The 16,688-nt window shown below is 33.4% G+C and overlaps 1 protein-coding gene across 1 annotated transcript; it reads right to left on the bottom strand.

The window, feature by feature from the left end:
• Positions 1-631: 631 nt before the first annotated feature.
• On the bottom strand, positions 632-7,411 carry LOC132300630 (glucose-1-phosphate adenylyltransferase large subunit 1-like). The gene is made up of 14 exons (XM_059797809.1): positions 6,682-7,411; positions 5,541-5,663; positions 4,776-4,946; positions 4,230-4,322; positions 4,008-4,091; positions 3,870-3,925; positions 3,492-3,585; positions 2,743-2,928; positions 2,255-2,335; positions 2,023-2,109; positions 1,846-1,950; positions 1,591-1,697; positions 1,427-1,487; positions 632-1,303 (listed from the first exon to the last, which is right to left on the bottom strand). The coding sequence occupies exons 1-14, from the start codon at positions 6,871-6,873 to the stop codon at positions 1,202-1,204; spliced, it is 1,542 nt and encodes a 513-aa protein (XP_059653792.1). The 5' UTR covers positions 6,874-7,411; the 3' UTR covers positions 632-1,201.
• Between the last annotated feature and the right edge of the window lie 9,277 nt (positions 7,412-16,688).

Raw genomic sequence — 16,688 nt, 5'->3', positions numbered from 1 at the left:
CAGGACGCATTGGATTTGAAAACCACGCCGTCACTATATATATATATATATATGACTATTGAAGTTGTACCCTTGTCAAGTTTTTAATATATTATACTATACAATAACAAGTCATTCATCTTGATAAAAGAAAGGACATGGACAAATTACATAAATCTTTGTATATTATTCAATTTTTATTACTGAATTCTTAAAAAAAAAATTCCATATTAAATGACTACTTTTAATTTTTCTTTGTCATTAGTTACCTGCGTTCCACGTAATTTATTTGACTAAAAAATTTATAATATCCTTTTCATATTTCATGAAACTATCATTTTTCTACTCTTTTTTTATTTAAACATAAATAAGCTCATTTTAATAATTTCGCATCAGTAACACTAAGATTAGGATGTTTATTTGACACAATTTACTTTAAAATTAACATAGTAATGTTAATTACAAAAAGTGAAATAGTATGACGAAACTTTTTGAAATCAACCCTAAAAATGTCACCGTTGCATAGACACTTCCAAATTTACTACGCCAGTCTATGTAATCTGTGGGTTCCTCCAGCAGAATGGCTGAAGAGTTTCAGGTTTGTAATTTGGGCTACATGCACTGAGCATTTAACTCCCACTGTATTTTTTTTTCGCCCAGATAAAGGAGGGTTGTGTTAGGTATCTTTGACAACTAACATGTGAAGAGTAAAATTTTATCACGATGAATGTGAATATAAACAACGAAATGAAAATAGAAGATTCTTGTAGCCAATCCCAAATAATTGGGAAAAAAAAAAAAGACTTGATAGTTGTTGTAAATGTACCGAGCACTTGTATATAGATTGTGATTTATTGTAAATCAACAGAGAAGTTTGATACAAGCTTCATTCAAGCCACTATGGTTATTCCTAATAATTGCTACAAACAGAATTTTTAACACTACTATAAGAGGCCAATCTCCTCTACAAGGGTAGAAAATAGCAAGTTGGTGTAGCCCTCAAATCTTGCAAGTAATTTATCTGAGCTATAAGCCATAAGCTATAAGCTTAGCTCTTTATATGCCTCCTTTTTATATGTAATGAAGGAGCTTCTTGTTTACATGCAGCATGACTAGTGCCACTTCCTTCTTACTAATAACAGGTAGCCCCCGCGGGCGTTTGCCGTCCCCCTGATCTTATTCAATACCCTCATCAACTAGTTTCTGGAAATTATAGATACATTTATATAACCATTCCATCGCTAATCGTTGCCTTCTCTAATATAATTGTGATCCCTGACCGAATGTAGAATCCTTCCTCTGGTCTATCTGCTTCTTGAATGCCCTAAGAACAATAAGAGAAATGAAAGAAGATGAGTAAGGTGAAGATTTGTACTTTTTGACATATATATTTTCTGAGAAGTTATAGGGAGAGAGAAGATTTAAAAGCACAGACAGCAATGCTTACATCTTTGTTCATGATGATAACATCTTTTCCTACCTTTGCATTCTTGTCAATTATACAGTTCCTTCAGAAAGAAAACACACACACACACACACACATTAGGATAAGAACTTGATGGTCTGAGTTTCCATGTATGTTTACAAATTTCTGTATCGTTGTCCATTTACCTCATCTTTGTATTCCTTCCAATCCCAACCGGGACCTTACCCTCAGCTAACAAAGAGGCGATTTCAGATTCTGTTTGGTAATAGTCTGCCCCCATCATAAAGGAATCCTAAAAAGAAGAAATAATAAAAAAGATAAAAACATGTCGGCACTCAAACTCAACTCATCATAGGAAAATCTCAAAAGACATTGTTCTTTTCTCAGAGGCTTCCATTTGTGTTTAGGAAAAAGAAATTTGGAGACGGTCATGACCTCACCTTAAGCTCAACACCATTGTTTAAACGTGAGCGCTCACCCACGATGGAGTGGTCAATGCTACATTCTCGCAAGAAGCACCCATGTGATATTATTGCATCCTTAATCTGTAAAACCCGACTAACCATAAGACGAAGAAAATTCAAAGGAGCCAAAAATAGATCTAGTATACCACATACCCGGCATTTATCAACTTTGGTTGGAGGTAAAAATAGAGGAGAAGTGAAGAATGGTGTCTTCGGGTCATAAAATTCGAACATTGGAAGCTGCATTAGATAGTAGCATTATGATCTTCGCAATCATCAGTTCAAAATTCAAATAAACTAGTAAAAATGGAGAACCAATATATATATATATATGAAACTCAAAAACTGTTATTGTCATTTAAAAACAAAAAAACAAAAAACCAACCTCTTCTGTAAGGGCTAAATTTGCATCATAGAAAGACTTTATTGTCCCAATGTCCTCCCAATAGTCTCTGAATATGTATGCCTGTCAGTGTATACATATATAATATCACCTTTTCCATCTTTAGACATTTAGTTCATTTGATGCATAGGGTAAAAACAACTAAAATGGATGACCACGTGATTTGAATATACCAAAGCGCATCTATCCCAATCATATAACTTCCCCATCCTCAAAGAGGATGGGAGGGGTTTGAGCCCGGGTGTAAGCAAAAAAAAAAAGTGTGTTTCTTCCAAGGTAAAACCAAAAAAAAAAAAACACATGGTTTGAATATGGAGTATGATTAAATCTCTTGGATTTCTTTTTCTTTCTTTTCCTATTTCTTTTTGTTTTTGGCGGAGGGGAAGGAAACTGTTTGGGAAAGGAGTGTGTTCAAGCCTTGAAGAATAGTTTTGACAAAAATATTCAAATTCTAGAGCTTCTTTTCTTACTTGGACGTTGCGCTCCTTCACAGCTGAAGGAATGATTTCAGATCCGAAGTCATTTGATGTGGGATGTCTCCACCTCAGAAGATTCAATAAAATCTGTGTCTTAAATACATAGACTCCCATTGAAGCAATGTATGGTGTCTTCACAGCATCTTGCGGAGACAACCCTAGGAGAGTGGTATCCACTTTCTGCATAAGCCAACAGGAACTATTAACAATAGAAGAAAACTAGCTATTTCCGTAATGATGTGCAGAAGTAAAAGAAAACTATCTGCTTAACGATGTGCAGAGCTAAAACCAAACATTAGTATATTGAAATCTAATTTTAGTAGGTATCTTTAATTAATTAATAAAGATAAACTTGGGCTCTTCTGATTTATGCACTGAACCCTGCAAAAAGAGGTCAAAGCAACACAATTTGGTACTTGTTGAGAGAGATAATGACTCGCAAGTTACACAGAATGATCCCTATAAGCTAAATGTTCTTCATGTTTCTGTACAAAAGCCCAGGAAAAAGAAAAGGAGCATGTAAATACTGCGATCAGCTTGATTTCATCTTTTACGAGATTTTGGTGATATTGTAATGATCCTGATAAATGTATTCCTTTGAAGGTTGCATATTGATTTTTTATTTTTTAACAAAATTCTCCTTAAATTAACAAGCTTATGTATAGATACTATGTATGATAAGTTCTAATAACTACCTAGAAAACTGTACGAAACGAAGTAGGTTTGAGCATCAGATTTCTTACCATTGCTGTTAGATCAGAAGCCTTGGGTTTTTCAGCAAACTGGATGATTCGTCCTCCGCTGTCAATCTTCATCAATCCATAATCTGATGCACGGCTACAGAACAGAAGAAACTCAAACTGATATGGAATCTAATAATTGTCGTATAAAATAATCATAATAAATAATAACAATAATTATAATTCTTTGTCTTTCTTTTTCTTCCCCTTCTATCACTTCATTGCAAAAGGAACAATTTCAAAAATATTCAACCAAAAGTGTGTGTGTGTCTGTATGCATATAAAAGCAGCAAAATTGATTAGAGAATCTTAAACAATTAAATATACCCATAATATCAAAATCAACAAACAGAGATCTTATTTTGAAGTATAGCAACGGACCTATCACCAACTGGTACACATGAAACCGTAATATCAGCATTTCGGTTGATGTGATTCTGTGGTGCATTGCAAAAAAATTAGCACGACTTGAGAGAAGTTAAAAATAGTAGTCCATTCCATTAAGTCCGTAAATTGTACCTGCACAAAATCCATATAGTCCATACGATAAAGTTGATCTCCCGACAAGATCAGTATGTTCTCAATGTTCTTGTTCTTGGCATCCTACAAGAATCAGTGAAATTCCATCAGGTTCAATATCAAGTCGAATGAGCAACAAAGTAACTTTGCTGAAATTCATTGATTCAGATCATATTTCTGAAGATGATAAGAGTATCTATGATTCAAAATTCATATTCCCACCTCAAACACCCATATAAATTGCCTTACAGCATCTGCAGTCCCTTGGAACCACTCCGTACCTGCTTCCCCCGGTGTTTGAGTGGCTGCTAGAACCTGTTTGAAAAGTAAATTTCACATTGAGAACTAATAATCCGTGGAAGAAAAAAAAAAAAAGTTAGTTAATTACAGTTTGTAACTTTGTATATGAAAATTGCGTAGTTTCTCAACAGAGACCTTAGAAAAATAAATGTCAATCGAGTTGTCTTTGCAATTATTATATATCCTAATTCAAACAAAGTGTTGTATGTGTCACTACAATTTATGTACTTTTATCTCGCTAAAAAATCAAAAGTACTTTTATCCACCAAAATCTTCAGAAATATACCAAGGATATGTTTGGTAGCATCAAATTTTTGCCTTGGAATTGGAGTTGGAGGAAAATTAGTTCAAAATTGCAGTTCCAATTCCAAGGCACCGGTTCTATGCTTCCAAACATAATGCAATGTAAGGGGATTTCTTCTTGATTGTCATCTCTCATTACATATTGTCTCACTCAACGGTTGTTACCTCCACAAATCCATCCCCAAAGTTGACACCATTTACAAAATATGTACGGGAAATGTGGCGGTTGAGGGAAGCAGAATTAAACTGGGTGAGTACAAAAATCTTGTTTATTCCGCTGTTGATGCAGTTGCTCATCGGGATGTCTATAAGCCTGTAGCATCCTCCAACTGGAACCTGGAGATCATGGTAAATCATCAAATGAAAGCAACGATTCTGTTATGTTCTGAATTTTAAAAATATAAGGTCAATAATCATCATTAAATTGACATAAAAAAAATAAATAAATAAAAATTTAACTTGCTAAAATGGCTTAATTATCTAACAAACATAGAGTTGTATATGAGTCAATTTGAGCCTTTAGGCAACTCAAGCCCGGCTCAGATGAAGAACAGAAAATATGTTCAAGCTTGACTCCTGACGAACTTGTGCAGCATAAGCTCTACTCAGCTCAATTACTTGTGAAACATGTATTTCCACACTTGTTTATTTGATTTTATCACTTTTTTAACGAATTTTATGTATCATGTTACTTTCGTTATTACTAAATAGATGTATAAAAACCTATGAGACTGTTTAGAAGCCAATAAGAACCTGAACTATTCATGAACAGTTGGAAGGCACATTCGAGCCCTAAACAAACCACTCAGCTACTTTGAACATAAATTAATTATTAATTATGCTAAAACACGTGCATAGATTTGTATTAATTATGTGCATAATTATTGTCACTTTTAGTAATCATGCATGGGAGCACAAGTAATTACTTACAGCGGGTGTTGCCGTTTTACTTGTCAAAGGAAAGAGCTGATCCCCTGGGCCTCCACCCAATATGACTGCAGCCACATCTTTAGGGTTTGCTCTTATTTTCTCATATCTAGGTACATCTATGGTCTGAATTAAATTAAAATGTTCAGAGTGAGTTTAAATTCCAGCAAAATATTCAATCAAATTCATATCATAAAATTAAAAGAATACCATAAATGTAACCACGAACACCAACAAACAGAAACACAATAAAAAATGATAGAAAGACATCCATCACACACAAGGACGGACCCATGTTGTACCCTCCGGGGCAGGGACGGACCTCTTAGCAAGTGAGGCGGGGAATTGCTCCCCTGAATTTTTAGTTTTTTACTAATATACCATGCTATTTTTTCCTTTTTTCACTATATACCGTTAAAATATTGCTAATGTCCCCCTGAAATTATTAACCGCCCCTCCTCTCACCTAAAGTTCTAAGTCCGCCCCTGCTCCGGGGTGAATTTCCTCCTCCCCCTCACATGAGTTTATGGGTTCATCCCTGATCACCCAATACACAAAGATTTATGTTATATGGCATACAACCTAATTTCACTGTACTAAAAAAACCACCGGAGTTTTCAAATTCTCAAACCCCGAACCCTTTCTCTCTTACACTCTATTTTGACTTTCTTACACTCTATAGAGATTAGAATCCAGGTCCACCACCCGCAAGACAAAAAAATTAATAATAATAACATAAAATATTCAAATCAGCTAAAACAAAATTCTGGCCACAACTTCACAATATATATATATATTTCTCATGGTTTCAAGTTAGTATATACATGTGTGTGTATATATATTGAATCTGAAATCCAATGGAAGAATGACAAGCAAATCACTAAAGATAAATCAACACACAAGGCAAACAATAAACATTGATTAGATAATGAAAAATAACATACTATATATATATATATATATATATATATATATATATATATATATATATATATATTTCTCATGGTTTCAAGTTAGTATATACATGTGTGTGTGTATATATTGAATCTGAAATCCAATGGAAGAATGACAAGCAAATCACTAAAGATAAATCAACACACAAGGCAAACAATAAACAAGGATTAGATAATGAAAAATAACATACCACAGTGTCTCTGCCATTGTTTGATGCAATAACAGAAGAAGCAAGAACCCCAGTTTTGATCTTCCACACCCTTTTCTCAAATTTCAAACTGTTATTGGACAATTGATTTGGCCACACAATGTTGTTGGGAAAAACTTTGCTTACTTTTCCCAAATGGATATCGAATTTCAAGGTTGCACAGCAAGAATCCATTACAAACACACCAATACACCAACCCAGAAATCAGTCCCTAATGATGATGAAGATGATTGATGAGAGAGAAAGTTATTCTACGCCAATCCCAGTAAAGTAGAGACTATTGATGTAATCTAAGTAACCAAATAAAGTATTGATCACACAAAAGATGTTAATACTATATGGAATAATATATTGTAATAAATTACTAATTATGAAAACTCAAGTTTTTTAAAAAAAAAAAAAAATGAAATGTGAAGAAAACCCAGATCATACAAGTCTGTAAGAAATGAAAACTTCAGGTAAGACAGGTACCAGAAGTTGGAAGAAGTTGGATTCTCGGGAAAATAAGAAAGAAAATAAGTAAAGAAGTGAGTTTTGAAATGGAATCCAAAATAAACTTAATATTACAGAGGAAGTGGTCAGAGGGGTTTTTGACTGAGGGAAATGGGGAGAGATCTAAGGGTAGGAAATGCGTGAATGATGGTGAATGTGGTGGTGAAACTTTATTGGCTTGTGAATCAATGAATATTCACGACTCCCGAGAGATGGTTGAAAATTGAGGTACTTACATTGTATGGAATAATAATTTCTCTCACAGTCCACGTAACTAGGCTCGTCTAAATTAAAACCAAACACATGTCCCTATAATTTTTATAATTGAAGGACCATACCACACACTCTTGGACGTGTCATCATGTAAATTTATGACAATGTATACATTTATGTAATAAAATATAGAGTAAAGTGTTAAACATTTCTGAACTAAGTCAGAATTTGTAAATAATCTCTTTAAAATATATTTTGTGCTTAAAATCTACTAAATAATAGTATTTCGTCATGGTTTGCAGACTAATTCGGACAAATATCTGTGTGGTGTATAACAGTATCAAACACTTGAAAAATGGTTACGAATACAGCAAACTATGCATTTAGTTGCAAAATGTTAATGTTCTTTCTTATTGAATTACATTTAATCTATTTTTTTAATTAAAATAAATAATGAAAAAAAAAATCATACTAATTTGATGTCATATTCTTCATTAAATTTGCATAAATTTAACTTTAATTTTTTTTAATAAAAATCTTAAGTCTAAAATTTTAAAACAATTTAAATAATATCTTAAATTTTAATGAATATATTGCATAAAAAATAAAGTATTTTTTATTTAAGTATTTATTAATTTTTCATAAATATATTGCATAAAAAATAATGTATTTTATGGTAAAAATGTTTAAAAGTGAGTATAAAAGGTTTTATTATAAATAATAAAATTTTCATAATAAGTTAATCACTTTAGAAAATAGTAATTATAAATTTTTTTTTATTTTTTATTTTATGATAAATTGATACAAATAGTAAAATTAAGATAAATTGTATAATTAATATTTAGATAAAACGGTCAACTAAACAGTTGTAAGCTCTTACTAAAGGTTTTATTATAAATAATAAAAATTTTATAATAAGTTAATCATTTTAGAAAATAGTAATTATAAATTTATTTTTTATTTTTTATTTTTTATTTTTTATTTTATGATAAATTGATACTAATAGTAAAATTAAGATAAATTGTATAATTAATATTTAGATAAAACGGTCAACTAAACAGTTGTAAGCTCTTACTTGACAGCTGAGAGTGCATTTTCCGCCAGTTGACATGTTGTGCACTCACCTATAATGATGGGTTCATTAATTTTCAAAGCTATAATGATTATAATTTATTTTTGTACACGCACACAAAATAAGGAGGAAGAATTGAATTATTTTTTACTGTATTTCTTTTGTATTGATAAGAAAGTCACGTGCTGATTTGTTGTAATGGACGTTGGAACTTTCAAAATTTTCCCACCACACAAGCATTGCCTGAAGTATATAATTATGAAACAAAAGACTTTCAACAATGATTTATCTTGGGGTATTTTTAATTTATTTATTCTTTCCTCCAACATAGCAAAATCATATAGTCATTTTATGGAATTAACAGTGAAGTTAAAGTGTAATGCTAAGGAGTAAGTTTCATCATTTAACTTAACTATTATTAGGTGAATAATTTGTTACAATGTATTAACCCCATAATTTTCAGCATTTTTTTTTCTTTTATGTCAACGAGATTGATATCGGGCCTCTTAAAATACTCCATAATTTACTATTGAGCACATGCAATCTCACTGTCCCACGTGCATTGAGAAATTATCGAAAAATTTTCTCTAAAGATGGTGCCAAAGAGATCTCAAATGCATTGAGTAATTATCGAAAATTTTCTCTAAAGATGGTATTAAGGAGATTTGAACTCTCGATCCCCAGAATGTGAGGTGAAAAATCTAGAATCAAATAATAGAATAATTATGCTTAAATGTAAGGGAATGTGAGTGTAACTATTTAAATTAGGACTTTGTTACATTATGTTCCACTTGAAATACAAGATGTACGGTAACAATAATTTGCTTGTGCCTTCCTTCAAATGAAAAATTAATCAAAAAATGATTTATTTTACATAGTATTTTTGGGTTCATGTGCATGCATAGCGGGTAGGGACGGATTTAGAAATTCATATGAAGGGGGTAAATTTATATAGAGGGATTTTTTCATAATTTCAGTGGGGGCAATTTCAAAATTTTATGGGTATAAATATAAAAAAGTATAAATTAAAGATTGTAAAATACAATAATAAAAATTTTCAATGGGGGCGCATGCCCCCGCTGAGCCCTTCATAGATTTGTCTCTGATGGTGGGCACAGATAAGTCAAGTCCAAACAACCAAATTTTTAAAAATTCAAGGTGCTATAACTATTAAATTATGTTTGTCGATCCAACTAGCATGGACAGTTCAAATTTAAAAAAAAAAAACCTAAGATGTGCCACCCCAAGACAAAGTCCTAAAGAGATTTTTTAACAGGCATACTTTCAACCTCAAGAACATAAATGTTTTAGAAAATTAGATAATAATAGATAATAATTTCTCAAGGAATATCTCATTCGTTGTAAAAATCAATAGTAGTGAAATAAATTGCTTAGTGTTATGTATATAATGATGTGGGGCCCACAATATATTATGTCATCCATGGCATCAGGGCTTTAGGCTTACAAAGGAAGATTGCAGCAGTGGCTTCTTAGGGAAGCCAATCTTTGTGCCTATATATAAGGCCATGCATATGTACTCTTAATACATGTTGGAATACAAGTTTTTCATTCCTCTCTCCTACTCTCTTTTTCGTTCTCTCTCTCTCTCTCTCCCCCTCTCTTTGTGTGAAAGTTTCATTCTATTTCCATAATACATATTATTCTATAGATACATATATATACAAATATTTATTATACGTTATCAGTACGAGCTCCATCCATCTGAGATTTGAAGAAAAAACTTTATCTCCCTCTTTCTATCCCAACTATATATCTATTTTGTGATATTAGTTTTGATAGATTGTTGGGTTGGTTTGCTTTATCGAAGAAAATAATATTTCTGACTCCAAAGGGTAAGAAAATTTTGATTATAGATTATTGTTCATAAAATAAATTTGTTCACTTAAATGATATAAGTACTTACACTATGGTTGGTTCTACCACCTTTATTATTTACTGATCCACTAATTATGATCGGTCTTACCACCTTTATTATTTAATGTTTTATGGCTGGTTTTACCGCCTTTATTGTTTAATAATTTATTTACTATGGCTGGATTTACCATCTTTGTTATTTAAATAATTTATATTATGTTATTATTTCATTTAATGTCATTTTATTTTATATACTATGCTAAATTATATTTTTATATTGTTGTCACATCTAATTATTCTGAAAATGTCAAATTTGACAAAGCTGGAATTCGTGGCCCTGGATATTTCTGGCAAAAATTATTTATCTTGGATTCTGGATGCTCAGATCCATTTGGATGTCATGGGCCTTGGTAACACAATTAAAGAAGACAATGAAGCATCATTACAAGATAAAGCAAATGCCATGATTTTTCTCCGGCGCCATATTAGTGAGGAACTGAAAACTGAATACCTCATTAAAAGAGATCCACTTTGTTTGTGGAATAATTTGAAAGAAAGATATGATCATCAAAAAACAATCATCCTCCCAAAAGCCAGGGTTGATTGGTTGCAACTGAGGTTGCAAGATTTTAAAACTGTGGCTGAATATAATTCTGTTCTATTCAAAATCAACTCTACATTGAAATTATGTGGTGATACTGTTACTGATGAACTTTTGCTAGAAAAAACATTTACCACATTTCACGCCTCGAATATACTCTTGCAACAACAATATCAAGAGCGTAGATTTAAAAAATATTCAGAGTTGATATCATGTTTGCTTGTGGCAAAGCAAAATAATGAGTTTTTGTTGAGAAACCACCAGTCTCGTCCAACTGGATCGACACCGATCCCTGAAACATATGTTACCTCAACCCGTGATTGTGAACGCGAACGTGGACGTGGTCGTGGTGGTAGAAATGAATATGGTCGTGGTAAAAATAACTACCACAATAATGAATATGGTCGTGGTACAAATCATTCTTATTATCGTGAAGGATATCAATCCTTACATTTTTGTAATCAGAAATCCACACCATATCCTCAAAAGAAAGATCATAATGAAATTAGACAAGTAAAAAGGAAGGATGTGGCTCAACCTTCCAAGGCTCATGATAATACTTGTTACCGATGTGGAATGATGGGGCATTGACAAAGCATTTGTTGTACACCTAAGCATCTGGCTGACCTTTACCAAGTCTCAATGAAACAAAAAGGGAAACAAAAGGAAATGAATTTCCTTGATCATGATGAGCCAGTTAACATCACAAATTTGGATGTATCAGATTTTTTGAGGACCGTGATGAAAGGATAAACTTCCTGATTGGTGATGGAAATGTCCACACCAATTAATCTTATTTTCTTTTCATGTTCTGTTTACTATATTTTTGTTTTTTCCTTGTATTAAAGTTTTTATCTCCTAGTTTGTATTAAATTTTATTTTGTTATAAAAGTTTCTTTTCGGATAAAGAAATTTGCATGAATAGGAATTGATCTGACTAGTTCTAAAATAAAAGGTGAAGATATATGTCTTGCAGATAGTGGAACGACACACACAATCCTTCGAAATCAAAAATATTTTTTCCACTTAATTCTGACAGACGCCAGTGTCAGTATTATATCAGGTCCCACCGACTTGATTGAAGGCTCTGGACAAGCCAACATCATTTTACCATATGGAACAAGATTACAAATCAATGATGCCTTATATTCTACAAGATTTCGGAGAAATCTGTTAAGTTTTAAAGACATGTCGTAATGGCTATCATATTGAGACCGCAAATGAAATAAATGTAAAATATCTCTACATTACTTCCATTACTTCAAGTAAGAAGCTGATATTAGGAAAAAAAAAAAAAAAAAAAAAACCCTGTTTTCTCTTCCAGGTTATACTATACAACCATTAGGACAATTGAGTCAAATGCTGTGATCCATAAAAAAGCTTGTGACTCAAAACTTTTTATGCTTTGGCATGATCGACTTGGTCACCCAGGGAATACAATGATGCGTCGAATTATTGAAAATTCGCATGGACACCCAATAAAAGATCAAAAAATCATCTTACCAAATAATCATTTATGCACCGCCTGCTCACAAGGTAAGTTGATTATCAAACCATCCCCTTCAAAAGTCATTGTTGAGTCTCCTTCATTTTTACAACGAATTCATGGGGATATATGTGGGCCAATTCATCCACCCTCTGGACCATTTCGTTATTTTATGGTCTTAATTGATGCCTCAACACGATGGTCACATGTTTGTCTACTTTCTACTCTTAATGTTGCATTTGTTAGACTCCTTGCTCAAATCATCAAATTACGGGCACACTTTCTTGATTACCCAATTAAGACAATCCGTCTTGATAATGCCGCTGAATTTTCTTCTCAAGCTTTTGATGATTATTGCATGCCATTTGGAATTAATGTTGAACACCTTGTTGCACACACTCATACTCAAAATGGTATGGCCGAATCTTTTATTAAAAGACTTCAGTTGATTGGTCGTCCTTTACTTATGCGAACAAAATTACCTGTTACTGCCTGGGATCATGCCATATTGCATGCTGCATAATTAGTTCGTATACGACCAACTGCTTATCATAAGTACTCCCACATACGAGTTTTTGGTTGTGCTGTATATGCTCCAATTGCATTACCCCAATGCACTAAAATGGGTCCTCAACGTAGACTTTGAATTTATGTTGGTTTTGATTCTCCATCTATTATTAGATATCTTGAATCTCTGACAGGTTATTCTTTAAAGCACGATTTGCTGACTGTCATTTTGATGAGACTGTTTTCCTACCATTAGGGGGAGAAAAGGCACAGCAGCAACGTGATCTTACTTGGAATGCCCTGGAATTGTCTCATTTTGATCCTCGTACAAACCAATGTGAACGAGAAGTTCAGATGATCATTCACTTGCAAAATGTTGCAAATCAATTACCTGATGCATTTACTGATACAAAGAAAGTGATAAAATCACATATACCAGCTGCAAATATTCCAGCTCAAATTGCTATCCCTAAGGGACCTTCTGTCAGTAATGCAGCAAATGCATCTAAAACATGCCTGAAGCGTGGCAGACCAGTTGGTGCAAAAGATACTGCTCCTCGTAAGAGGAAATCACAAAGAAAAGCTGGCACTTCTGAAGAGGCCACAAAAGGAGCAACAGATATTATTGATCAATCTAAGATAATAGTCTTTGATAAGGCAGAGGCTCTTGATGAGTCTCAGGTACCTAAAAATGATGAAATAATAAATAGTGATGAGGCAAAAGCAACGGATGATGATATAGCCCTTGATGAGGCACATGCCCTTGATGAGGCAAAGGTACTGAAAATGATGAGATCTCATTAAATTATGAAACGAGATGGAATAGAAATGAAATTGTTGTCGACAACATATTCTCATATCTCGTTGCTCTTAATATTGATAATGAGGATCCGGAACCTCAAAACGTCAAAGAATGTCGACGAATAAATGATTGACCAAAATGGAAAGAAGCGATACAAGCAGAGCTAAATTCATTAGCTAAACGTGAAGTATTTGGACCCGTAGTCCAGACACCTGAGAGTGTTAATCCTGTTGGGTACAAATGGGTGTTTGTATGAAAGCGTAATGAGAAAAATGAAATCGTGAGATACAAAGCTCGATTAGTAGCTCAAGGTTTCTCACAAAGACCTGGTATTGATTATGAGGAAACATACTCCCCTGTGATTGATGCACCTACTTTTAGATTCATAATACATTTGGCAGTCACAGAAAGATTGCATATGCATCTAATGGACGTGATTACAGTATATTTATATGGATCACTAGATAGTGATATTTATATGAAAATCCCAGAATGATTTAAAATGCCTGAAACAAAACCACGTAATATATACTCGATAAAATTACAACGATCCTTGTATAGATTAAAGCAATCTGGACGAATGTGGTATAATCACCTTAGCGATTACTTGCTCAAAGAAGGGTATGTGAACAGTCATATTTGTCCATGCATTTTTATTAACAAATCAGAATCTGGTTTTGTTATTGTTGCAGTATATGTTGATAATCTGAATCTTGTGGGAACCTTGGACGAGATAAAAAAGACGGCCATTTATTTAAAGAAAGAATTCGAAATGAAAGATCTCGGAAAGACAAAATTCTGCCTTGGGCTGCACGTTGAACATTTTTCGAGCGGTATTCTCATCCATCAATCAACATATACAGAAAAGATTCTGAAACGCTTTCATATGGATAAAGCCTATCCATTGAGCTCTCCAATGGTTGTCCGATCACTTGACATCAAGAAAGATCATTTTCGTCCTCGCGAGGATGGTGAAGAACTCTTTGGTCCTGAAGTGCCCTATCTTAGTGCGATTGGTGCTCTTTTGTATCTTGCAAATTGCACAAAACCTGATATAATTTTTCCAGTCAATTTATTAGCACGGTACAGTTCTGCACCAACTCGCAAACATTGGAATGGAATCAAGCACAAACTACGATATCTTCGTGGCACAACTGATATGGGCTTGTTTTATTCGAAGGCACCAAATTCTCCATTAGTTGGATATGCAGATGCCAGCTATCTCTCTGACCTACATAAAGCCTATTCACAAACAGGATATGTGTTTACCTGTGGCGGCACAACTATATCATGGCGATCTATGAAACAGACAATGATTGCCACTTCTTCAAATCATTCTAAGATACTCGCAATTCATGAGGCAAATAGGGAATGTTTTTGGTTAAGATCAATGATCCAACATATTCGAATAACATGTGGTCTCTCATCAATAAAAGAAAGTCCAACAGTATTGTATGAAGATAATGCGGCATGCATTGTATAGATGAAAGAAGGGTATATTAAAAGTGGCATGACCAAGCACATCTCACTAAAATTCTTTTATGCACATGAACTCTAGAAAAAGGGTGATATTGATATTCAGAAGATACGTTCATGTGAAAATCTAGCAGATTTATTCACTAAAACGCTTCAAACTACAGCATTCAAGAAGCTGGTGCACAACATTGGAATGCGTCAACTAAAGGATCTTCAGGGTTGATCTAATGAGGGGGAGCAATTGATCAGAGAGGTATTGGCATACTGTACTCTTTTTCCTTCGTCCAGGTTTTGTCCCACTGGGTTTTCCTTACAAGGTTTTAATGAGGCAGTTTTAATCTATGCAATACCATTTTCAGATACATAAGAATATTGTACTCTTTTCCTTCGCTAGGGTTTTGTCCGACTGGGTTTTCCTTAGTAAGGTTTTAACGAGGCATATTCTTAGTGTAGTATTGTGGGCCCCAAGGGGGAGTGTTATGTATATAATGATATGGGGCCTACAATATATTATGTCATCCATGACATCAAGGCTTGAGGCTTACAAAGGAAGATTGCAGCAGTGGCTTCTCAGGGAAGCCAATCTTTGTGCCTATATATAAGGCCATGCATATGTACTCTTAATACATAATGGAATACAAGTTTTTCATTCCTCTCTCCTACCCTCTTTTTCGTTCTCTCTCTTTCTCTCTCCCCCTCTCTTTGTGTGAAAGTTTATTCTATTTCCATAATACATATTATTCTATAGAGATATATATATACAAATATTTATTATACTTGGATATAAAAAGGGCACGAAAGCACTGGGTACGCCTCTTGACACTAACACCCCCAACAGGAGTACCAAGCTTCGAACTAGAAAGCAAGGTTTCACGTAAGTGGATAATTAAAACATGTTTGGCATCTTCATAACTTGGAACAAACTTTTTTTCCACCGAAAGATCAAATAGTATTCAAAATTGAGCTGACAAAAAACTCAATCATGCCAAACTAACTAATAAGAGCATCTTCAATGGGGCTCTCATTTGGGCTGCCAATTCAAAATATTGCAAGTAGGCTTAAAAATGAGCTCTCCAATGTATTGCTTTTTGGGCCGTTACTTTTTAACTTTGCTATTTCTTATGCCAATTGTAGCAAAACAAATAACAATTGCTATATGGGCTGGGGCTGCAAAAAAGATGGGACCGGCTCCAATTTTGCACCATGTATGTTGCTTGCATAGAATAGCTATCAAATGGGTAAAAAAAATTTCTTTCAAAAAAGTTATATATATATGTATATATATAACGTACAAGTTAGAAACTACTAAATAGTACTGATCTCCAAAGCATCTTGTGATATCCCTGGCCTTCCACGCCTCTTAAATATTGGATATATATACCTTCTGAATATATGTATTTGTACTTGAAAGGTGTAAACATATATATATATATATATATATTTTGGTAAAGGTAAAATTATTAAA

This window comes from Cornus florida, unplaced genomic scaffold (assembly GCF_030987335.1).
Source record: "Cornus florida cultivar Cherokee Brave unplaced genomic scaffold, ASM3098733v1 CherokeeBrave_3.0.0_Hap2_Chr03, whole genome shotgun sequence".
NCBI lineage: Eukaryota > Viridiplantae > Streptophyta > Magnoliopsida > Cornales > Cornaceae > Cornus > Cornus florida.
The sequence above is the reverse complement of the archived record's forward strand: the minus strand, read 5'-3'. Positions and strand labels throughout refer to the sequence as shown.